At 41.8% G+C, this 23,479-nt stretch overlaps 3 protein-coding genes and 1 long non-coding RNA gene across 4 annotated transcripts in view; 3 read left to right on the top strand and 1 right to left on the bottom strand.

The window, feature by feature from the left end:
- svilb (supervillin b) overlaps window positions 1-9,406 on the top strand; it is a 29,420-nt gene extending 20,014 nt beyond the window's left edge. Inside the window, exons 19-40 of the mRNA XM_030774660.1 lie at window positions 67-147; window positions 1,055-1,202; window positions 1,429-1,524; window positions 1,613-1,693; window positions 1,892-2,069; window positions 2,282-2,454; window positions 2,680-2,835; window positions 3,085-3,221; window positions 3,504-3,651; window positions 3,832-3,977; window positions 4,083-4,258; window positions 4,410-4,551; window positions 4,676-4,973; window positions 5,282-5,436; window positions 5,848-5,953; window positions 6,443-6,650; window positions 6,796-6,929; window positions 7,195-7,350; window positions 7,639-7,782; window positions 7,883-8,040; window positions 8,193-8,348; window positions 9,320-9,406. Coding sequence (XP_030630520.1) covers window positions 67-147; window positions 1,055-1,202; window positions 1,429-1,524; window positions 1,613-1,693; window positions 1,892-2,069; window positions 2,282-2,454; window positions 2,680-2,835; window positions 3,085-3,221; window positions 3,504-3,651; window positions 3,832-3,977; window positions 4,083-4,258; window positions 4,410-4,551; window positions 4,676-4,973; window positions 5,282-5,436; window positions 5,848-5,953; window positions 6,443-6,650; window positions 6,796-6,929; window positions 7,195-7,350; window positions 7,639-7,782; window positions 7,883-8,040; window positions 8,193-8,348; window positions 9,320-9,406 — 3,264 coding nt within the window. The remainder of the gene's footprint in view (window positions 1-66; window positions 148-1,054; window positions 1,203-1,428; window positions 1,525-1,612; window positions 1,694-1,891; window positions 2,070-2,281; window positions 2,455-2,679; window positions 2,836-3,084; window positions 3,222-3,503; window positions 3,652-3,831; window positions 3,978-4,082; window positions 4,259-4,409; window positions 4,552-4,675; window positions 4,974-5,281; window positions 5,437-5,847; window positions 5,954-6,442; window positions 6,651-6,795; window positions 6,930-7,194; window positions 7,351-7,638; window positions 7,783-7,882; window positions 8,041-8,192; window positions 8,349-9,319) is intronic.
- A 1,642-nt stretch (window positions 9,407-11,048) lies between these two features.
- On the bottom strand, window positions 11,049-17,742 carry ncstn (nicastrin). Its single transcript, XM_030775343.1, has 17 exons — window positions 17,459-17,742; window positions 16,497-16,598; window positions 16,232-16,355; window positions 15,986-16,104; window positions 15,647-15,792; window positions 15,382-15,532; window positions 15,163-15,275; window positions 14,745-14,897; window positions 14,549-14,653; window positions 14,185-14,262; window positions 13,910-14,079; window positions 13,553-13,655; window positions 13,344-13,442; window positions 13,133-13,223; window positions 12,881-13,041; window positions 12,467-12,679; window positions 11,049-12,151 (listed from the first exon to the last, which is right to left on the bottom strand). Exons 1-17 carry the CDS (start codon window positions 17,523-17,525, stop codon window positions 12,029-12,031), a joined length of 2,118 nt encoding a protein of 705 aa, XP_030631203.1. The 5' UTR covers window positions 17,526-17,742; the 3' UTR covers window positions 11,049-12,028.
- Window positions 17,743-18,006: 264 nt separating this feature from the next.
- Window positions 18,007-22,173, top strand: LOC115812173 (zinc finger protein 236-like). The gene is made up of 4 exons (XM_030774659.1): window positions 18,007-18,223; window positions 18,645-19,421; window positions 19,760-20,403; window positions 22,165-22,173. The coding sequence occupies exons 1-4, from the start codon at window positions 18,007-18,009 to the stop codon at window positions 22,171-22,173; spliced, it is 1,647 nt and encodes a 548-aa protein (XP_030630519.1).
- A 481-nt stretch (window positions 22,174-22,654) lies between these two features.
- Window positions 22,655-23,308, top strand: LOC115812052 (uncharacterized). The gene is made up of 3 exons (XR_004025282.1): window positions 22,655-22,775; window positions 22,944-23,074; window positions 23,222-23,308. It is a non-coding gene; the product is annotated as an uncharacterized LOC115812052 (long non-coding RNA).
- The last annotated feature ends 171 nt before the right edge of the window (window positions 23,309-23,479 follow it).

Raw genomic sequence — 23,479 nt, 5'->3', positions numbered from 1 at the left:
CCCTTTCTCTCTTTCATCACACGTTTATTTCCCGCTTCTTTTTCGTTCACTCTGACCTTCATCTAGGAACCTGTTTTTGCTTCCACTTATTCTCCTCCTCCTATGTCTATTGGTCAAAAGTGCCAATTCATGGAAGAGCAAGACCAGGTAAGTGTGTGTGTGTGTGTGTGTGTTTGTGTTCATATACATGCGTACGCATTCTTCATTCACCGAGGCACGATCATGTAGCGTTGGCTGTTTTCTCTGACACGAGGGTGCTTTGTCCAAGGCGTTTAGTCGGCAGGGTATTTAAGAGCATTGGTCCGTGCACAATCACTTATAGACTTGTGGTGTCTCCAGTAGTCTTATGTAAGCTCTCTTGGCTACTGCCTATGGGTAGGGAGCCTGTCTATGTCTTTTGTTTCTGGCATCTTGCTTTGTAGTTGTTAGATGGTCGCTAGTGTTATTATTCTATTTTGCTCTATATTTATACTGGGAGTTTTATATGGACATTAAATTGACGTGGACTTTCTGCGTGACACTGAAAAATGATCTTCATTTCTGAACAAATCACATGACCAAACTTTAAATATAGTATCAAATTCAAAAGAATCGGATAAATATTTATACTGCATAAATTTTTAAGTATCTTTTGGACTTTGACTTGATCAAGGTCCCACAAACAACACATAGCGCAACGCTTCTGGACATGCTCTGTTGAAAAATTGTAATAATTTTGATAGCTGTTGTATAAGCCAAAAAAGTGTGTAAGATTGTATTACAAAATATTGTATTTCACCATCTTTTTGACTGACTTCATATCACGTTTGTATTCTTTAAGACTAAAACTTCTTTTTGATCTGTTTTCAGATTAATGTGATTGTCTACAAATAAGCCATTGTGCATCCATAAAAGCTCACATTAAGTGAATGAAAATGATTTTTCTAATACTGTCACAGCCCAAACAGTTATTCCTCTACTGTTCTGCTTGGCTGAGTACATTAAAAAAAATCCTCCATTATAGCACTAACACTGAGCTAAATTCTGAATTCTGAATTGTGTGTGTTCCATTCAGAAGTTGAGAGAAGAAGGTGAGGGACAGATGTCAATTGAAGAGAGGAAACAGATGATCTCGACTCGTGAGGAGGCGTGGCAAAGCATGGGAAAGGGCGTGTCCAACGACTCCAGCCAGTACACCGTCGCTGCCCGCATGGTTAAGAAAGGTACCACACGCTTAATTACAAAACACACTCGTGGGCCGTAGGAATATACATGGGTATACACCTGACTCACTGACTCAGCCAGCTCACACACTCCTCACACACACTACATTCAGTCAGTGCAGCAAAGAAATGCTTCATGCCTCAGATGCAACTTGCACATTTAATTAACTATTGTACCCTTCCCTCCCTTGTCTTCTCTCTCTTTCACTCCCTATTTTTCTTTAAGGTTTAGCTGCCTCATCAGCTGCTCTAAACCCAATTCTGTCTCCAATCTCTACCAAACTGAAGAGCAATGTACCAGCTGTCAACAAACCACCAGAGGGTTAGTCCCTTTCTCCCCCTCTCTTTAAATCTCTTGCACTGTTTTGCACTGAATGATATACTCTGCCGTCTTTTTTGATTTCCTGCAGAAATTGAGGTCAGACCAGAAATGGAGTCTGATAAGAAGCTGGATAATCTTGAAACATTTTTGGGACGTTTGAACAGCAAAGGTTAGTAGTCAGCATCTTTGTCTCATTTTATGTTAGATGAACTGAACTCATATATTATAAAATTATAGTACATATTTCAAAGTATTCTTCTTTAGTGCAAATCACCACAAGTGCATGTGTCACCTCTCTCTCACACACACTCTCTCTCTCTCTCTCTCTCTCTCTCTCTCTCTCTCTTTCTTTCTTTCCTTAACTCAGTATCAGGGCTACAGGAGGCCACTCTCACTGTGACTGAGAAAGCAGTTAAAGAAGTAATGCGATTCGATGATGAGATCTTCTCAAAGTTCTATCGTCATGTGACAGACTTCCCCCGCAAGACCAGCAGGGTGCAGATCGATGCAGACTTTGATGCCATCTTCGGAAAGCAAACGCCAAAGTAATCAAGGGGGGGGGGCATATTTTTTGCACTGTTCATCAAACTTCGCAAAACACGTTCAAACAAAATGAAAGAAAATCTCATCAGGAATTGCTAAATACATACATATTTCTATTCTGCATGGTGCAGTAGACCAGCCTAGACCCATTAGCTTTCCACCTTCCGATTTACACAACTTCCCGGAGTCTGACGAGTCCTCTGCTTGACCCTAGGCTGACCTCGGCGATGGTACAGCACAAACGGGCGGTGCGGCCATCCAGGAATGTCCAGGCATCACGGAACCCTCTGAAGATCCTGGCAGCCAGGAAGGATATTAGACAGGAGTACACGGAGGAGAGACTCAACATCGGCCAGCTAGAGAGCAAGAGGATGAAACAGGAAAAGAGTGAGTAATGGCAGAGATGAAGGGATGGAGAGAAACAAAGGAGTTAGAGGGCGGCAGGCAGACACAAAAGAATGGATAGAGTGGCTAGGAATCATGGTATGTTGTATACATACCCCCTCTCTCTCTCTCTCTCTCTCTCTCTCTCTCTCTCTTTTTTCACCTTCTCTCTCATACACATAGAGTTGCTCATGCATATCTTTGTGTGTCATATTTATGTGTTTTCAGTGAGTAAGAGTTCCAGTTTGTCAGATGCAGCTTTGGCTGGTTTGGCGAGTAAAGAAAACTACAGCAGTGTGAGTCTGCGCAGTGTTAGCATCTCAGAGCAGATGACCAATAACAGCGCAGCACCCTACAAAAAACTCATGCTCATGCAGGTCAAAGGTGAGCCACTGTTCCACAGCACACACTATCAGCCTTTTTCAATAAGCGAATAAATATAATAGACCAGCTTGCCCTGTGTTTGTCATGTTTATCGTGAATGCGTTTACAATGGTCTTGGTGTGTGTCTGTGCCTGAGTGTGTTAAATTGCTCCTGTTCCCATCAGGTTTTCCAGGACTTCCATTAAGCCATTATGACTTCAGCCTCATCATGACTTTTTCCTCGTCTGTGTTTTTATTTGTGTTACCCAGGTCGTCGGCATGTTCAGACTAGATTAGTGGAGCCCAGAGTCTCCTCTCTGAATAGCGGGGATTGTTTTCTGCTGGTCACACCTGAAAATTGCTTTGTCTGGACAGGAGAGTTCGCCAACGTTATTGAAAGAGCCAAGGTAAGAAATCAGAAGCCTCAGTATGCAGCTTCATTCACTAAACAAGACGCATCGCAGTGCTGCAGTGAATAATTGCGTTGTAATAGTCCATGGACTGATTTATTCTAACTCAATTATAGAGCATTGTCTTAGGGTCTTTCCTTAACGATACACAAAATAGTAATAGTCCTGCTAGCAATAAATCATCATCTACCGGTGTCAGTAAACATGGCAGTTTGTTTCCCTCCCTTAAAGGTCTTTTGAGGTTGGTTTTGTCCCCTTTCTTTTTTCTATTGAAATTAGGCATCAGAACTTGCCACCTTCATCCACACAAATCATGACCTTGGTTGTCGGGCAGTGCAGGTCGAAAACATTGAGGAAGGGGTCAACTCCCAGGGCCCAGCAGCTGCTGAGTTCTGGAAGATTCTAGGAGGACCAGCAACCTACCAGCGTATGACCTCAGCTGTATACCTACTGGCACACACGCACATTTTGTTTTGTGAAACTCTTGCCAATGATTTCTTGTCATTCCAGCTCTTCAACATTTCTTACCCACTGGATGTCGGGAGAGGATTTCAAGTACCATCTGTGTAAAGTCTGTGTGTTTGTGTTTGTGTTTACATTACCGCAGCGGCCGGGCCTCCTGAGGACGATGAGATGTTTGAGAACGCCATCGTAGAGACGAACTGTATCTTCCGTCTCGTGGATGACAAACTGCTTCCCGACGATGATTACTGGGGCAAGATACCGCGAAGCTCTTTGCTAGGCTCCAAAGAGGTCCAGTCTCGCTTTGACTAACACACCATGTCTCCACATTTACTCTGCTTTTGGTACATGTGTTTGTGCTTGTGTGACGTTCCCCGTCTCTCTCAACCTGTGTAGGTGTTGGTGTTTGACTTTGGCAGTGAAGTGTATGTGTGGCATGGCAAAGAGGTGACGTTGGCACAGAGGAAGGTGGCGTTTCAGCTTGCAAAGCATCTGTGGAACGGCACCTTTGACTATACCAACTGCGATATCAATCCTCTTGACCCAGGAGGATGTAACACTCTCATCCCAAGGTATCCCAGCACACACTTAATCACACAAGCCGCACACAAGGGAGTGGCATTCAGTATATAGTGCTAAAACATCTCTGGGGTGTGTTTGTGTGGGTGTGTTTGTGTTTGTGTGCCCGTGTGTGTGCCCGTGTGTCTGTGCGTGTGCGCGCAGGAAAGGTCAAGGCCGTCCAGACTGGGCTATATTTGGTAGACTGACAGAACATAATGAGACAGTTCTTTTCAAGGAGAAGTTTCTGGACTGGAAAGAATCAAAGTCACCAAGGAATGGCAGTGAACCAGTCTTTGAGCAGAAGGTGAGACGAGTGTGTGTGTGTGTGTGCGTGTGTGTGTGTGTGTTTCTAAGTAAATACCAGAGTCACATATAAAGACAGTTACAGAAATTTACAGAACTTTTTTCTCCCTCTTTCTCTTTGTCAGGAGTCTCAGGTTGTGGAATCTCGATCGGGCAGTCGTCCGTACAATGCGTCTTTGATGTTGTCGGCTTTACAGACGCCAATTAGCACAATACTGGATGGTCAGGACGTAGGGCGAGGTTATGGTCCAGTCGAGGGGGGGACTGAGGACTCTCTGCGCACACTTGAAATCAGCACAGTTTCAGTAGACGTGTGGCATATCCTGGAGTTTGATTACAGTCGTTTGCCCAAGCAGAGTATAGGCCAGTTCCATGAGGGAGATGCTTATGTGGTCAAGTGGAAGTATATGGTTAGCGCAGCAGGTCAGTAACACATCTCTTCTTTGTGTGTGTGTGTGTGGGTGTGTGTGTGTGTGTGTGAGAGACAGAGATGGATTTTCTTTTCTTATGTGTTGAATGAAATAATTTTATCTGTGTCTTTGTATAATGGGTTCCTTTGTTTAAGATTTTAGGTGGTATTATACACTGTAAATCCCATAAAATTTAATTAAATGTGCTGTGCCTATAGATGGTGTGTTTAATTAATGTTGGGACTATTTGTATGTTTGTACTGTCATTCTCTCTATGTGTATTTCAGTGTTTTGTTACTAACTCTCTCTCTGTCTGTCCAGTGGGGAAAAGGCAGAAGCCAGAGCAGGTTCGAAGTGCAGGTCCTGGCAGGGAGAAGTGTTGTTATTTCTTCTGGCAGGGCAGGAACTCCACTGTCAGTGAGAAGGGCACATCAGCACTGATGACGGTGGAACTTGACGAGGAGAGAGGGGCCCAGGTATATGACATCATTCTTTTTCACTATACCTGTCAGTCTTAAGCCATTGTGTAAATTGTCAGATGTGTATATTAGCAAGTGTACCATTAGACTGACGAAGAGAAAACAAACACACTGTTGATTTAATCACTTTAATTGTTCACCTTTAGTGTTCTACAGCATGTCAGTAGTGAAGCACAGTAAGGCCAATGTGCTTACAAAGATGTTTTGTGGAAGTTACATCTAACTTGCTGTGGGGAAATACCAACTGTGCAACCACTGAAATCATGTTTCATGTCTTTTGTCTGCTGTAACTGCACTTGATAGACAGTTAGTCTACAGATAACTAACAAACTCTTTCTTTCTCTCTCTCTCTCTCTCTGTCTCTCTCCTTTCATCAATACTCTCTCTCTTCTCTCCTTCTCCCTCCAGATGCAAGTTCAGCAGGGAAAGGAACCACCCTGTTTCCTGCAGTGTTTTAATGGAGGGATGATTGTGCATGCTGGAAAGAGAGAGGAAGAAGAAGATAATATTCAGAGTAAGAATGTCACTGATTCTGTCCCTCTCACACCCATTTCTCATTTATAGTTTACACAGTCCTCTGTTCCCTCCTCCCAGCCATGGGAGATATTGTTTGTGATTCAGCCGTGGTATCACTCATATATACTACGCTTATCCGCTGTACTGGGATACCAGCCTATATGTCAGAGTGGCAAGAAAGAAATTCCACAAGGAATGGCCAAGGGAGAATAATCTGATACAATCTGATTATGTTACAATTCGAAGAGTAACAATAATGGGGAAACTGTCATGTGCTGAACGTCTTTTAATGGACTGTTTCCATTTTTATGTCACAGTTAGTTTTTTCTGTTCAATGTGTGTGTGTGGGCACTGAAACTTACACATCCCTGAGGCGGCAAATGAATCCCGGTGTAAAATTAACTGGCTTGGACGAGGAGAAATAAGTTTTAAGCATCGGTGGTCAGTGTATATATCTTTGATTACAATCTCTCCCTCCCTCTCTCAGATGAGTGGCGATTGTACTGTGTGAGGGGTGAGGTGCCAGTAGAGGGCCACCTGCTGGAAGTGGCGTGTCACTGCAGCAGTCTCCGTTCCCGTACCTCGATGATCCTGCTCAACATTAACAAAGCCCTCATATACCTGTGGCACGGCTGCAAAGCACAGCTACACACGCGCGATGTGGCGCGCACCGCTGCAGAAAAGATTAAAGAGCAGTGAGTTTTCCCACACACACAAACTCACTCCATTTCTCTCTTTTCTCTCTTATAAAATTTTAGAAAATTCATACACCCTTACTCCCTTCCAACCTACATATCTGTGACAGTTATGACCTTAAACCGTTCGTTCTCTTTTTCCAAGACGGCCCTTGGAGGCAGGACTTCATAGCAGCTGTAATGTGACTATCCATGAGTGTGATGAGGGGGCGGAGCCTGTGGGTTTCTGGGAGGCACTGGGCAGGAAAGACCGCAAGGCTTATGACTGTATGCTTCAAGGTACTGTACTTCACCATGGTAGTGTTACAGTGATAATGATAACAGATTCTCGAATTCTGTCTCAGGAGCATGCTCTTTTCAAAAATGGAGGCTCAAAGTTGAATGCTTTTGGAATAGTTTACGGTATGGTTCTTATTCTAAGCCTGTACTGAAGCTTGCCGTAAGGTAGCATATGGTGAGAACACGACTCATTTTAAGTTCTCTCTCTCTCTCTCTCTCTCTCTCTCTCCCCCCCCCCTCTCTCTCTCTCCCTCTCTCTTCCCAGACCCAGGCAAGTTTAATTTCACTCCACGGCTGTTTCAGCTCAGTAGCTCTTCAGGGGAGTTTGTGGCTACTGAGTTTTTTTACCCGTCCAGAGCCCCTGACCTTGTCAGCTCTCTGCCCTTTCTCCAAGAGGACCTCTACTCTGCCTCCCAGCCAGGTGAGCACAACACAGCTCAACCTCTCCGCTAAGTTACTGTGACAATAAACCTGTTCGTTATTTTACAATCAGCAGCAAACACATCTGTTTTCACAAATCTGTCTCTGATGCGAATTGCAGTAACTCCTGAAATAATACTTGTAGGATAGAAAATCAAAACGAGAGAACCATAAATTTGACATCTGTATGTAAGTTTAGTTAACAAACTGCTCAGATACACACAGCTTGAAACTTCAGTTTGTGACACAACTTCTCTTTGACCTCTGTTCATTCTCCTTCTCCCTCTAGCTCTGTTCCTGGTAGATAACTTCCATGAGGTTTACCTGTGGCAGGGCTGGTGGCCACAGGAGGCTGAATGCACTGGCTCAGCCCGCATCCGCTGGGACACAGACCGCAAATGCGCCATGGAGACGGTCCTCCAGTACTGCCGGGGTGAGTAGTTGCTCATGATGGTAAAATGTCACGCTAATTTATAGAGCTCCCTGGCTGACTATCTCTTTTTCTCTCTTCTCTCTCTTTTTCTCTCTTTCAGAGAAGAATGAGAAGAAGCCTCAGAAATCCTACCTGATCCACGCTGGGCTGGAGCCACTCACCTTCACCAACATGTTTCCCAGCTGGGAACATAGAGAGGATATCGCTGAGATCACAGAGAGAGTGAGTCTGTTCCTGTGTGTGTGTCTGTGTCTGTCTGTGTGTGTGTGTGTGTGTGTGTGTGTGATTCCATTGTTTGTGTCTGCTAGGAAGGGGGGGAAACCATGTATACAGACTGTATTGAGGAGTCTGAGTGATCACCATGGAGACACAGAGGCCTTTAATTTTCACTCTGTGTGTTTGCTGTTCAGGAAGCAGAGGTGTGTAACCAGATAATACTGGTGGAAGATGTTTTGGCTCGTCTCTGTCAGAGCACCTATCCGCTTGAAGTATTACAGACACGCCCCCTGCCCCATGGCGTCGACCCGCTACGCCTTGAACTCTACCTAACAGACGAGGACTTTGAGGTGAGACCACACCCATTTTCATGTCTGTAGGGCTGAAATAGCCAGAAGAGACTGGGTGCTCTCATGACACATCATATAGATACAGTATGTCTTTGGAGTTACCCCCTAAACAGTTGTGAAGTTTTCCAAAGGCTACGTTTAGAACTGAACTGAAAACAAACATTCAGAAATATTCAGACTTGCATTTGCACATTTATGCTAATGTGTGAGCCTTCTGTCAAATAGTGTATATCAATAATATTTCAGACCTGAATATTTACCAAGTGCCAACCTGAGATTTGTACCTAAATTGATAAAATCCACAAGCTGAGTATATCAACAGGTCAACAATATAATATGAACTGTTCAGTGTGATATTACGGAATTATACATCCTCCTCATTCTTACATATTGCCGTGTCTTTGGTAATAAATGTTAATGTAGCCATATTACCAAAATGAGTATTTTTGAGTAATATTCTATAAAGACATATTTTCATGGATGTATTTTAAGGATATAACAATTTGCCTTTATGCAGGGTGGGTTGTAGGGAATTCTGGGAAGGTGAGTTTATCGTTTTATTATGTGAGCTTGCCTCACATCGACGCAGCGTCTCCGTGGTAACCACTTATGCCTGGATCCTCTTCACAGAGGCACTGTTGTCCGTCCTATCATATTTCTCTCTGTGCACACCTGTCTTCTCTCTTATTGTACCACTATTTTACACCTTACATGTCTCTCACACTCATAACACACTTTTCGTCACTACTTTTTCCACTTCTACCTTCTCACGGTTTGTCAGAGATTCAGATCAGCACTATTTAATGTTCTTTGGGTCTGGGCTTGTATTCCCTACGCTGGTGCTGCTGAGCTGTTATTCACACTTAATTCAGCGTTTATGTTTGACAAGCATGATCACACCGTGTTCCGCTCTCATCCCTCTCTCTCTCTCTCCTGCATGTGTGAATTGTTATTGCTGTCCCCCCTGTCAGAGAGCACTGGAGATGAAGAGGGAGGAATATGAGGGATTACCAGGATGGAAGCAAGTCAACGTGAAGAAAGCCAAAGGACTGTTTTAGCCACTCACTGATTGCCTTGATGTGGTGAGTGAGGCCTGTGTTTGCCATGGCTGCTGTTTCCTCACACTGAAACGGTGCGCCCTCGCGTTGCCACTGAGATAACTGCTGTGGGAATGCTGGTCTCCTCAGAGCAGAGAGTAAAAGAGTGATACACATGACCGGACACATGAGGATACGCACAGGGGGTTGTGTTAGCCTGCTGCAGTAGCTGCTTGTTATGGTGTAATTATTAAATGTAAGAGGAGTACTGTGTATATTTGACTGGCACTTCCGGGCGTTGCCTGACCCCGCCTCTTTTCACCTATACAGCCAAGCGTGCAATAAGACTCTTCCCAGCACGTCTTTTGATCTGTCACCCATATGCACTGTACAGGAATCTGATGTTTCATCTATACATACAGCTAATTTCTAATAATGACAACAAAAAAAAAAAAGTTTCTCATGATCTCTTCCGGTCCGCCCATGACAGATACAGTCTGGTCTTGCTTCACCCATACCTGGATGGTACTTTACTGTTGTGTCTCTTTGAAAGCTTTGCAGATTAATTTATAATTGTGTAAAAATTGTTGTGGAAGAACAAACAAAATATTTTTCAGTGTATTCACTTCAGTTAAATGTCAGTTGTTGTTGTTGTTGTTGTTTTTTTGTTGTTTGTTTTTGCTTTGAAAGGAGTTTACATGCCAAGTATTCTCTTCTCTTTATTTTTTTTTTTTGTTACGTGATTGACCATGGGTTTGTGTGATGTTCTCTCTCTCTCACTCTGAAAGTGCAGGGCCATCCTTTGTCTTTGTAATCTGACAGCATGGAATTTGTGCAGAGAGAAGAAAAAAAAAAGAAATTTTAAGTTTAAATGTACAGTATAGTGCCTTGCTTTTGTGTACAGTTTATATACAGAGAACATTCTAGTCTGCATTTCAAGACTCTCTTTGTGATAAAAGATATAGTGAAATAAATAATGCAAATTTAAAAATCCAATCAGAGTTTTTGTTGGATTTTTTTTTTTTTTAAATTTAAATGTCTTTTCTTCTAGTCAGTACAGTCACAGATGTGCATTTGATGTGTAATTGTGACTGTTATTGTATAACTGCCGAAATCCTGTTCTGGTCTAGGTGGGATTCTTTCCCAGACGTGATTTGTCCGAGTGGTGTACATAAAGTAAATTTGACTGAGCTCATGCACAAAAGGCAATCTATTCATAAATTTAAAAAAAAAACAAAAAAACAGTATGTTGTTCAGAATATTTTAATTTGTTTTATTTTAAATTGTACCACTATAAACTCAATGAGCATTACTAGCTCATCAGTTCCTCCCATTATCCCACAATCTACTTTTCACTCACTTTCTACATTTCTCCCACGTTCATATGAACCTCAAAGACCTCTTTTTTTTTTTTTTTTTAAATGTTTCTCTTCGTCCTCAAGCACCACTGTATTTCCGTTCACATCATCGTACCACTGATTACTTCATCAAGCTTAACTGGGACCCTTTAGGCATGTACCTCATAGTTTACTTAGCCCAGTGAGCCCAGTGTCTCATGACTTTGTTTTGCGTAGCATGTGTATCGTCTGTTCCACAACTACAGCTCCTTTTAATCTGGCATGCGATATGTTCACTTCGTCATAAAAAATGAATACTACTACACTGGGGTGAAAAGCCGTGTTTATTTAGTTAAAGGCAACAATCAATCACTGAGTTCATTCATTACATCATTATATTCATTAGACTCCATTCCTCTCATCATGGAAAATACAACAAATGCTCCCATAAGTGTTTATTTGGTTCTGCAAAGTATGACTAAGCTGGCAAAACAAAACAAAACAAAAAAAACAGGCAAACCAATGATTCTCGCTAGAATAGGAATTAAAATTAACAGTAGTGGTCACTCAGCTTTAAGACTTAAAACTGTCCCATGAAGTTACCCCAAAAATCCATTTGTGTAGGTAAAGTTACATTCTATTCAGGAGAATCTACGACAAGTAAAACAAATCACACGAAACACACCATAAACTATTGCACAGTGCGTACACATCAGTGTATGCACACCCACACTCATTCACACAGGCACACACACACACACACACACAAACACACGCGCGCACACACACAAAACCGAACTTGACAACACATGATCATACAAAAATCCTACACAAATGTTCACAGGCTCATATGCACACTAAATGCCTAAAATCAACTTTTTCAGTTTAGTGCCAGTTCCATGGCAGAGTAAACAAAACCAAATGATTCTGTGATTTAAAAAAAAAAAAAGAAAAAATATGAACATCCTTGCATTTGAAGCCAGGGAGGGTAATTTATCCACACGTAAATCAGCGTCAGACCACTGAAACCAGTCTGTTCCAGAGATGAGGCTGACCTCCAGGGCAGTGTGGCAGCATGAGTGATCCTTTATTATGTCAGTCACTGTGCATAAGAACATGTTTACTGATTGCATTTGGGTCTGTATGCATGTTTATGAATACAGTAGTTGAATTTAAAGTCAAATGAATTAACATGAGTGCAAGTCATGAGCGTTTGAGCTTTCGTGTTACGAGAGAAATGTTTTCTCTTCATGGACTGGAGATTTAGAGATTTTTTGTGTGAATATGTTCTGGTTTCTGCATCCATTCAGTAGGTAGTGGTTGAGGTCTCACGGGCGGAGCTAAACAAGATTTCTGCCTTTGAGCTCATGAAATACGTCACCAAAAGAGACACCAGTAACACAGCCACACCAACTCCCAACGTCAACATCTAGAAAGAGACGGTGAAAGAGTACAACATATGAGGATTATGGGAAACCAATTATCTGCTTTCAAAATTAATTTTTCCTGTAGGAGACGTTTATTAGTCAGTTAACAGCAACTTGCATAAAGCTTTTGTGTATGGAACTCAAGGGAATTTGGACTTTCATATGCAACTGTGTCAATTAAAGTAGAACTACTTTGCCATTTAGCTTATCTGTATCTAATCTGAGTCTGGTCAGTGTAAGTAAACTTCTCAATAAACTGGCTGGTGTTTTTAGAGGGCATGTTCTGTTTGTTCGATTTGAATTGCGAAGTGCATTACCTCTAACTCTTGGCTGGCCACTAGAAAGATCCGCGCTTTAATCACTTTCCAACGTGACTCTGTCCATGTGGAATACTCCTTAGATGCATAGTCGCTGAGCAAAAAGGCCGGAGAATACGCCTCATGTAAACGGGTTGAAGCTCGTACACAGTAAGGGCTTCCTTCTGTTTCATTGGCTGAGACAGGTCCTTTGACCCACATGTAGGAGTAGAGCTAAAAATGAGAGAAAGTCACAAAGTCAAATCTGTATTGTCATCCAACACTTCATCAAGACCTACACCCGTACAAATACAAAGATATACCAAGCAGACATAAACTAAATCTCAGAACACCCAGAACCACACAAACATACACTGTTCATGAAACACAAGAAGTCACGGTCATATTAGAAATCTGTGTTCCAAACACACGTACATCTTTGCTTTCCTCTGGCAAGTCAGAAGGGTTCTGGCATTGGCTCTGTGTAAGATTGGTTGCCTTGCCGGTTAGATTAGCCAAAATGTACTGGAAGAGTAAAGTTGATTCCTTCACTGCGTTCTCCGGCATCCGCACGCCCACATAATTAGACTGAACTCCTACAGAAAGAGGAAGATGGTTCAAAATGAAAGATGCCATTCTTAACAGGCCTCTCTGTAAACGTATGTGTTTATTTGGCTGGAGTCTGACCTTTAAGGACCTGCTGATGGTCTGGCCTAAACAAAGCCCTAAACCAGCTGTTGTTAGGCTGAATTAAAAATCCATAGAGCAGTTGAGTCACCTGAGAAAGAGAGAGGGGGGGAGAGAAAAAGAGAGAGAGAGAGAAAACATTAGTTTTAGTGAACAGTAGTTGATCATTTGATAAACATGTGATGGCATGTGACGTGATCACATGACTTACTATTTTGGGGTCAGCGGTAATATTACTGAGAAGAGGGTCACTCCCTCCTGCCTGCTTATATAGCGAACGCGCAACTAGTGTAGCCGCTTCTGCAAGAGACTGCGAGAGAGGACAAAAGGAGAGACCAGGGTTACTTTGGTGATACTTCATGTGATTGCTACAGCAGTAAATTAAAGACATAACCTAATAAGTCACTATCGTAACATTACCCTGGCAGTGTCAGTCACAGTATCCAGCTGTTCCGCCTCACTCATGTTGGATGGGTAGGCCACATTGAGGTACTCAGCATTGTCATAAATACTTTCATAGTACCTGTTACAAATATTAACACCATGAATCAGCACAGAAACAGACTGAGTACAGCATTTAAGCAACATCATGTTTCAAAAAAAAAAAAAAAAGAGATGAAAGCAATAACCCTGATACCATATCATCATGAAATCCATCATGAAAAGGTCAAAAAACTCTCAAACTTTCAACTTTTAAATCCAAAAATAATCAGGCAATCCTTGGATAAACTGTAAAAAAAAAAATTCAACAAAGACTGAGACTCTCCTTATACAAACCTGTTAACAAAAGCTGCTTCGTGGTCTGCAATCACAATACCGGGGACTGGTCGAACTCGAAGGAAACGCTGAAAAGAGGAGGGCGGTAAAGCTTGACTGACAGAGGGTTCTTCCACTGAGAGATTCATCTGGGAGGCAACAAACTTGATGTTGTTCACCAAATTCCCAACCTGAAAAAGAGTGAGTAATACGAGATATGACCATCCATTTCTTCAGCTTGTCCTTTCTCTCCATTTTTCTTTTTCTTTCCTTTCCTGCTGTTTTTCCCCCCATACCTCCTCTTCCACGCTGCTGTTAAGCCTTGAGATGGGGTCTGAGTGCATCCAAAGTTTCTGACGATTCCATAACCCAACCTGCAAAAACATGGGTGTTAGACATTCTGAGTGTGTGTGTGTGTGTGTACATATATATATGTTTCTGCTTTACAGGTAGCAGAATTACATGTTCAGATATTGTAGTTGGGGTGCTTACAAAGAGACCAGCAGTGGTCATAACAGAAGAAATAAATCAATAGGATGAAGGGGCCCCAAAAATCAAATAATACAAATGTATCAAAAAGACACCAGGCACTGATCGGTGGACCAAATGGGAAAATTCAGTGTCTGGACTCATGAGACTGCTTTTGTTTCACATACGTACCTGTCCTAACTCAAGCACTGAGTGGACATTATCCAGGTCGATTTCAAATTTCTTGTTTTGCATGTCATACACCATACGAGAGCTGCCGATGTAATCAAAGGTTTCCTATAACAGAAAAAGAAATGAAATGCTCGCCAACATGAATCCACACGGTATAAACTCTCAAAGAGTAATTCCAGGGCATGCTCAGACTGACCCCTTGGAAAAAAGTGAAGAGAATATTGCGAGGGGGCGGGACTTCCTGAGCCACAGGAAACAATGCATGGGCAGCAGCCAGCAGAGTTACAAATCCAGCCACCGTACCCTCTGCTGCAGGGGCAATGTCCCAGAAGAAAGATCTTCCATCCAACTGAAAAAGAACACAGGGGGAACCGACAATGTGACGTGACGGGACATAACAAAAAGCACAGGAGAAAATACACAGCCAGCGGTGAGGACAAAAGGGAAAACGGATAAATGAACATTCTAATGCGTGCACACACAGAGGCTATTCAGAATGATTCTAATGAGATGGGTATTTTGGCTGGCATTTTTTCACACCCACGTATGGGGCATATGTTAACAAAACAGTGTTTTATGTGAAGGAGGATGTGAAGACGGAGTCTGTTACTCACTCTTGTTGCTGCAATAACCACACTTTCGTTGGCTTTATGGCCTTTGGTTGAGGTATTGACAGGCCGAAGGTATGCTATCACATTATAATCCCTCAGAGGATCACAAACCATATCTGATTGAGATAACAAAAGAAGAGGAAAAGATTGAAAACTTGTCATTATGACTCTCTTAAAACCCAAGTATGAGTGTTTATAGGGTGCTGGAGTGTGAGTGTGCACCTGGGTTGATACTGAAGCTGTTTTGGAGGTGGTTACGTCTCATGCAGGTCGGTGTGTCTATAACTGCGCTCATATGAGAGAAGAGTTGCATAGCACAGAGTGGATACTGAGGAGCACTCCCATTCGCCGCTACATTATGATCCTCAAAGCACTGCACAAAGAGAGAGAAAACAGAATTACACACACACACACAGCTCATACTGAGAAATACCATCCGTGTTCATGTTATGATCTAATCTATGATCTTCCCCACTGAAATACACACCTTGCGAATGACTTCGGTTTCATTATCATCCTTAAGAGAGAAGATGGGGAAACGAAAGTCCTCATAGGACAGGCCATTGCCCAGGGGGTTCCAAACGGTGTTGTTACAATTTGCTAGGAGAGGGCCATACTTCTCTGAATACACACCTAGCAGAAACAAACCCATACATGCACACAAATAAAATAAACATGTATTAACATCTCCAAAAGATAATTAAGTTTAAAAAACCTAACAGTCAGTCATACAACCATAACAAAGGAATGGTACCAACAACACACAAGAGACCTAATCTCCAGATTCGCCAAACATACGTATAACATCACAACACCTCAAACACACCTGTGTTCTGGTTGGGGCAGCCCGTGTGAGGAGAATACCCCTGAGCAGGACCAGTGTTTGGAATCACCACAGCCACCCCTGCTACCCTGGTAGAGTTTTTCAACCTCATCATAGTTACACTGAGGGGGGGAGGGAGGGAGGGAGGGAGGGAAAGAGGGAGATAGGTTGTCACTGTGGAACATTTGCACTAAAAATGATAATGTGCATGCAACATTCAAAAGAGATGTGAGGTCAAGATGCTCATACTTATTGAAAAAAGATGCCTCCATAAAGACCATATATGGAGGGTGGGGTCCAGTGCTGAGAACCCAGTCCAGGTCAGCCTCTGACTGGAGCACATGCAGTACTCCAGTGCTACCTGATTTCAGTGCTGTTAAACATGAACAAAATAAAAACAAGCCAAACCACATAAGTCAAAAAAGACAGAAGTCTTTAAATCCATGTCTATCATTGCCTGTGGCATGTGAATACAGGGGTCATGTTTGTTTGTGTACTGCAATGCCTTCCTTACACTGGCAGCCAATCTGATGTGTGGCATTCAGCAGCCTAACACAGGGGACTGTGTTGTTGAGTGCAACATAGATCTTCTGCTCAACAGAATTACAAGTCACACCTGAGAAAAGGGAGAGAATATACAGTGGATCAGTAATTCGTCAGTCAATGGTTATTTAATTGTACTGGGTAAAGTCAGTTAGACAAAGGAGCAGCCTATGCCAATGCATTAGCAGAACAAAAGGAACATCTATAGTTTTGCCCTTTTGCACATACAAAATATTTAAACCTCAGAGTTAACAAAGAACATTAAGAACGACTAAAAACCTTCACTATTCAAATTAGAAATACTTATTTAGAACATTACAAAGTCTGAAGAGACATCCAAAACCCTACGAGTGTTCTTCTTCTTTCAAAATAATAACTTTGACTTTGCAAACTCATTGGTGACTAGCAACTTAACGCAATTCCCTGGTGATTAGCAACCTTCTGCAATTTAGTCACGGTGCCATTTCTTGCACCATAAATTTATTTTTAATAAATGTTTCGTGTCTTTCAAGTTTCTTAGCTAAAACTAACATGTTGCTGAAATGCATAACTACAGACCATGTTGGTCACAAGTACAAACTGGAATGAACTGCATGTTCATTTATATCCCAAAGGCTGAAACTTGCACGGTAAAAAGAAGAGCGAAGCTATGCCGGACAGGCAGAGTAAAGCACACCACATTGTGTACTTCAGGGCGATCTTAGGCAATCAGTCTCTCGTTATCAACACGACGTTCAAAGGGAAGAACGGTTCATTTAATCTGCTTTAGCAGCTACATTAAAATTAATGCAGTTTCATTAATTCTTCAGGTTAGCTAGAGCCTTAGGTACCGGGGTAGCGGAATCGAAAATTAACATCCAACCAAATATAAAAGGGCTTGGCCTGATCTTTTGTTGGTGTGTTCAGACTGTAAAAAAACAGAAAGCTACTTACCTTTATACAGCCAACAAACACTAAGTATCATAAACCATTTCGGGATTTCTGGACCCATCCTCCTCATTCCAAACAACAGAGGCAAACTATAAAAAAGAGTTAATAGCAGATGCTTCCGGTTCCGCAGAATTCTTCTTCTTTGGCTGTTATTTTGTTAATGACAAATAGACTGCCGTGCCAACATGTCTTACCATGTTAGACGGGTCTGAGGTATCTGAAAGGTTGTCTGAAAACCTATCGTTTTTGTTAAACAGGGATTTTCGCGTTAATCGGTGCGAACTGTGTGGCTACGTTTTACTCTAAAAATCGCTGTAGTTTCCGATGTGTATGGCTGACGTTTCGTCACTTCCGATGCATGCTGCAAGGTTTCCGGACGCGATTCTTATTTGCCTTGCCTTGGGTCGAAGTCCGTGGACGTAGCACATTATTATTATTGTTGAACTGAGGCTCACTGAAACGCAAAAAACGTGAAGTTTAATGAGGGTTATGCCTAGCTGATGGGTACCATGTCCAACAGTCTCACTCTGCAAACACAAATAGCATCTATCATGGAAGTTCTTGCCAAGGCAGCGATTGCTGAAATTAGCAAAGTTGTGGATGATGGTATTGTCACTTTACGTCTCCAGATGTTTGAAAAAGAAAACGAAATAGATACTTTAAGAAAGAAACTACAAACTGCAACGGATGAGCTGCAAGCGACAAGATGCGCTCTTGTTCGAGAATGTGTCAGTGGTCGCTCATTGGAGGAGTTTGTAAACAACAGAGGTAAGCACCCAAATTATAGGACTAGCTGCATCCCTTGAGCGTGCATCCTCTCGGCCAGTATCTGGTGTAATTACGGCGTGTTTGTAGCTTATTAGATAAACTAAATTTGGTCTTATACAGGCTATGCAAGTCCAATTATGACCCATTTGACACTTCTGAAATGCCGTGCTCCTGTCACCTTTTCTTTTTCTTTATCAAACGTGTACATAATCTGCGTGCTTTGCCTAATACACTTAGGTTTTAACTATTTTGGCGTTTGATGCTTTTTTTTAAACAACAGTAAGGAGTTGAATAAGATTTTAAATCTGATAATATCAGATATTCAATAGAAACCAATTTTGCATAGAATATGTGACCACATTACTATGTTTGACCTTGAGCTATTTCAGCATTTCAGTGTGTGTCTCAATTGTTTTCACAGGTGCAAAAGAAAAAGATGTTACAAGAAATGACAGGCAGTGTGGTAACATCAAGTATGATCGAGTTTGTGAGAACCGTGCCACCAGCCTGGTTTTGAAGGTGGAACAAGTGGACGAGCCTACAGATCAAAAGTCGCGACAGAGCACAGAAAGGGGTCACTCTCTTGACTCTGGGTTGAGGTTGTGGTCATCAGAGACTGATGTAGGGACAAATACTCCAGAGAACTTTAATATCACAGATCAGCAATCACCACATAGGTCAGACCTTGTTACTGCTGGGACAGGTCAAGACAAATTCGGTGTCACTCAACAAGGCCATTGTTTAATTGGAGAGGAATCCAGCCTTCATGATGAACACAGTACCAACACACTTCTCTCAGCTGAGGTATTGGACATAAGGTCGCAGTCCCCATTTGAAACGTCTAATGTACAGCCAAGAGAAAGAGAGAGTGCTGATTTCCCACACATTCACAACTCAATTTCAGTTGCACATATGCATATAGAAAATTCCCTTCCCGAGTCACGCGTTGACGATCAAGATGGGTTAAACCTTGGAACTCTTAGTCTGAATGCACCTACACATTGCAGGGTGTTAAATGGGACTGTGGTCAGTAGGAAGCGTTTCCCATGTGTGTTCTGTGGAAAGAGCTTTGACCGTTTGAGTCACCTGGAGAGGCACCAGCGCATACACACTGGAGAAAAACCATACACTTGTGGTTTATGTGGAAGGGGGTTTGCCCAGAAGAGTAGCCTGAAAGGTCATCTGAAAACTCACAGAGGTAAGACTTGATAAATGATCAAAAGCCATACCATTTAGTGAATATGCGCCACTCCTGAATCGTCTACAGATATACAGCTCTACCATTTACTGTTTCAGTGTATTGAACTGTGCTTCTTCTTACTGGATGACCATAATTAGACAAGTGCATAGAAGTAAATGAAGTAGTGTAATGGAAATATGTATTGTAACTTTCATATTTAATATTAAATATATTAATAAGTGACCATTAAGGAAAAAATGAGACGGCTTGTTGTTTTGATAGACACACAAACTGTCCCTCTGTCTCCCCTTTTGTGTTCTTTTTCATGTACGCTGACTTTTATTTTTTCTTCAAAGGAATAAATGTTGATATTGAAGGGGTCTCATGGGCACCGGCTGAGAATTGTCACTTTGAGAATTACGACATATCACCTCATGCAAAGGACCAGAGCACACACGGTTTAACTGCCACCAGAGAGGACCATACCACATATACAGAGAAGTCAGTGCCCATAGATGAGCAAAGAACGAATGTAACCTGCCCAGATCAACGAGAGAACACAGATTTGACAAAGACAGATGAACAGAACACGCAACGCACGAGCGCGGAGGAGCACATTTCAAAGATGACTTCACACATCAAGGACTGTGGCAACTTGAGTTCTGGACACAGTGATGAAGAGATTAGTAGACTGGAATTTGAATTAAAGGCTGAGCAAGAAGAGGAAGATTCGGAACCAAAATGCGACCAGTCCGAATCTGAGAATGGGACTGAAGAACTTAACCGCAAGGATTCTGAATCTCAACGTAAGATGGCTAAGATGAGCCCTTATTTGTGGTCCTTTATGACTACAGTGAATAGTGGTGGGACAGATAGTAGCGAATCAGACTGCTCTTATAAGGATAAACAGCACACAGTTTCTATATCTGATCAAAGTGAACAACAGTTGGTGCCCTCTGTCATGACCCACACCTGGAGGAGTGAAAACAATGAAATTCAGGTGAAAGAAGAAGTAGAATTTTGTCCTTTAGACAAAACAGAGACAAAACAAGATGGGATAAGTGAGGAGACAACCTCACTCTCCCGTCAGCATGGACAGAGTCCTTCAAGAGATCTTCCTGTGCTGAGAGATAGAGAGAGTGTGATGGTCCCAGGTTCAAGTTCACCTTTTAACACAGTCACACAGATGAACGAAAGTTTTGACATTGCTTCGGACAGAAGAATGCAACAGAGGGATGGGATGATGCAGAGAGAAAAACGTTTCATCTGTCTTCTGTGTGGAAAGAGTTTTGATCGCCTAAGTCATCTTGAGAGACACCAGCGCATTCACACTGGTGAAAAACCTTACAGTTGTGGAATTTGTGGTCGGAGGTTTACTCAGAAGAGCAGCCTCAAAGGCCATCAAAGAACCCATACAGGGGAAAAACCATTTAATTGTTCGTGTTGTGGAATGACTTTCTCCACTACAAGCGCACGCAACAGACATCATTGTGATCGTAGTTTAACACGAGGTTATCTTCCATAATGTGTTTGGTAGTTATTGGGTGTTTTATGATAAAAAAAAAAAACAAAAAAAACCCACAAAAATCCATTTTGGGGTTTTTTTTCTGGATAGACTTTGAAAATGAGTCTCAGCCTTTATTCCTCAAAACAGTTACACTAACTCTTTTTGTAATAAGGCTTGGCAATCCAGTTTCTAATGTCAGAATCTGGAGATTGCCAAGTCGTCAGTCATGGTCCTATACAGAACGTATGCATGGAAATTTAATTGTAAGAGTTAACTGTATCGGCGCTCAGGGTTTTACCTACATGTTGAGTTGACATAAGGATTTCATATGGGCCTCTTGGTGTGTCTAGCATAGATTTTAAGACCCCTGTTTAAAATATTCTTATTACTAAACATTTCTTATTAAAAGGATGTAAAAAATTAAGAGTTGGTGATTGTGTTGATTTTAAGAATTACCATAAGCAAAATGGAGATCGCTACAGATATGTGGGGGTGCTGCTTTCCCATGTTGGCATCTTGAAATACATGATTCAGAGGAGGACCTGTCGCTTAACAAAATGTTTATGGATCGTCCAGAGATTAGCATACTGCCTGAAGTTAAGTGTTTAGGGAAGACGTGTTTGCAATAAGTGTATAATATCAGAGTTGAGTACACTTGCAGATTTTAAGACACCATATTTGGCGCAATAAATTAGTTGATCAGAAATGTCGAAATGCGCTACCATTGTAGACTTACAGGACCTGAGTAAGTTGGCCAAAATTATTAAAGTACATATCTGGTTATTTCATTATTTTAAAGATTTTTGTGGAGGTGACCAAATATTATATTAATTCAGCACAATCAGTGACCAAAACAGAACCAGTGACTGGAACTATTCTGACAACATGTTTTATCTACGTGTTTAAAATATATTTAATTGTTTAGTTAAAAGGCTCTTTTTTTTTTTTACACTTTTAGGGTGTCTTTTGTGCTCTGTTTACTGATGGAAGCATTAAAAAGGAGGGCTGTGGATGTCGTAAACTTAGGTGACAGGGAAGCAAAGTCTGTTGTAAGAAAGATGGGGATTCAGAAATGTCAGGAGAGGTTTCATAAACAGTGCATAGGCAGGTGTGGTTAAATCAGTTTCGCCCATCAATTTCACAGGGAGGAGTTGCGGGAGAGGAAATTAAATAACCTAGATAAGGTCGGGGCACACACTTTTTGTTGATGTTTAGTGTGCATGAAAGTGGGTTGTGTGGTGCGTTTGGTATTAGAAGCAGTGAGGCATATGTTTGCGGTGTGTGGTAATTATAATGTAAAGCAAAGAGATTGTTAGAGTGTCGGCATGCTGCAGTTAGGATTCAGGGATATTTTAATGCCACAAGAGGGTTTCTTTCACAAGCGTGCGTGGTATTACTTGATTCTCCTTTAAGCATACGGCTGAGATAACCCGACTGATATTATATTCCGCTACAGACTCCAACGGAGTAGGTGGCGGTAATGCATCTTTTTCGTTTGCAGCGAACTACCAATGAAGCTCGAGGAAGAGGAAGAGGCTACGGTCAAGCCAGCAGAGACAACCAATTAGTTTATTTGTTTATTGTCTTGCGTATTGGTTTATTATTGCCGGCTGTCTGGTTACGCTTGTATTTATTTACCTCTAACACAAAAATGACAAGCAGTGAGTCTTTTCAGACTCAGTTAGCCTTGATCATGGAGGCTTTAACAAGGGCGGCGGTAGCAGAAATAAGCAAACTTGTCGATGATAGCTGTGCTGTATTGCACTTAGAAATTTCCCGTAATCAAAACGAGAATGTAGAACTGAAGAGGGAATTAACACGTTTGGAAAACGAACTTAGGGCTACACGGATACGACGAAAAACAGGTAAATAAGCGAAATACTGCTATGCTATTATAGATCGTCCAGCAGTTAACGATCACATACTGTATATTTAGCCAAAGCACCGGAGTAGTCCTGTTTTTTATGATCCAAGGCAGTGTGTCTTTGTGAATAAACCCTATGTCTGAAGGTCTACTGGTTGCTTAATTTCAGGGGACTGTTTTCCCAACCAGGATAACGTCTCTAGAAGGGACTGGGGCATTAATCCTCGGAAAGAACCATTTTCAGCCATAATTGAAGATGATTTTACGCTTTGGCAACTGTCCGACTATGGAGAGCAACAAGTTCGTATAGGCTAAGCAATGGACACCTCTTTGTGAATTGTCACATTTGAGTAAACCAAAGCCAAGACAATTAAAATGTGATACAGTGCAGTTAACTTCCCCCCAGATATTTAATCAAGTTAGTGAATAATCGAAACTTTTCTGCAGTCCACAGACATTCATGAGAATGGAAATGACCTACCTCAGATCAAAGAGGAGCGGTCTGAAGAGGAGGAGATGTGGGGTTGTGAAGATGGTAAGAACATTGTAATGTCTCAGAAAGAAAATCACACACACACACACACACACACACACAAATACCCACACCATTCTCTCAAGTCAGTATCATGGATGCCTTTATTAACTGTGTTATTCTGACTAAAGTTTTTTTATGTCTTGTTTTATAAACTTAAAGGCTCAGAAGAT

Source organism: Chanos chanos, chromosome 5, assembly GCF_902362185.1.
Source record: "Chanos chanos chromosome 5, fChaCha1.1, whole genome shotgun sequence".
NCBI classification, from domain to species: domain Eukaryota; kingdom Metazoa; phylum Chordata; class Actinopteri; order Gonorynchiformes; family Chanidae; genus Chanos; species Chanos chanos.
The sequence above is the reverse complement of the archived record's forward strand: the minus strand, read 5'-3'. Positions and strand labels throughout refer to the sequence as shown.

Coding starts and splice junctions, on each gene's coding strand:
- ncstn (XM_030775343.1), bottom strand. CDS start 17,525: ATGAGGAGGATGGGTCCAGAAATCCCGAAATGGTTTATGATACTTAGT. Junction 14,898..15,162: donor TGGTTATTGCAGCAACAAGA/GTGAGTAACAGA, acceptor GTTCTTTTTCAG/TTGGATGGAAGATCTTTCTT. Junction 13,443..13,552: donor CTGTGACTGACACTGCCAGG/GTAATGTTACGA, acceptor CCTCTCTCGCAG/TCTCTTGCAGAAGCGGCTAC.
- LOC115812173 (XM_030774659.1), top strand. CDS start 18,007: ATGGAAGTTCTTGCCAAGGCAGCGATTGCTGAAATTAGCAAAGTTGTG. Junction 18,224..18,644: donor GGAGTTTGTAAACAACAGAG/GTAAGCACCCAA, acceptor TTGTTTTCACAG/GTGCAAAAGAAAAAGATGTT. Junction 19,422..19,759: donor TCATCTGAAAACTCACAGAG/GTAAGACTTGAT, acceptor TTTTCTTCAAAG/GAATAAATGTTGATATTGAA.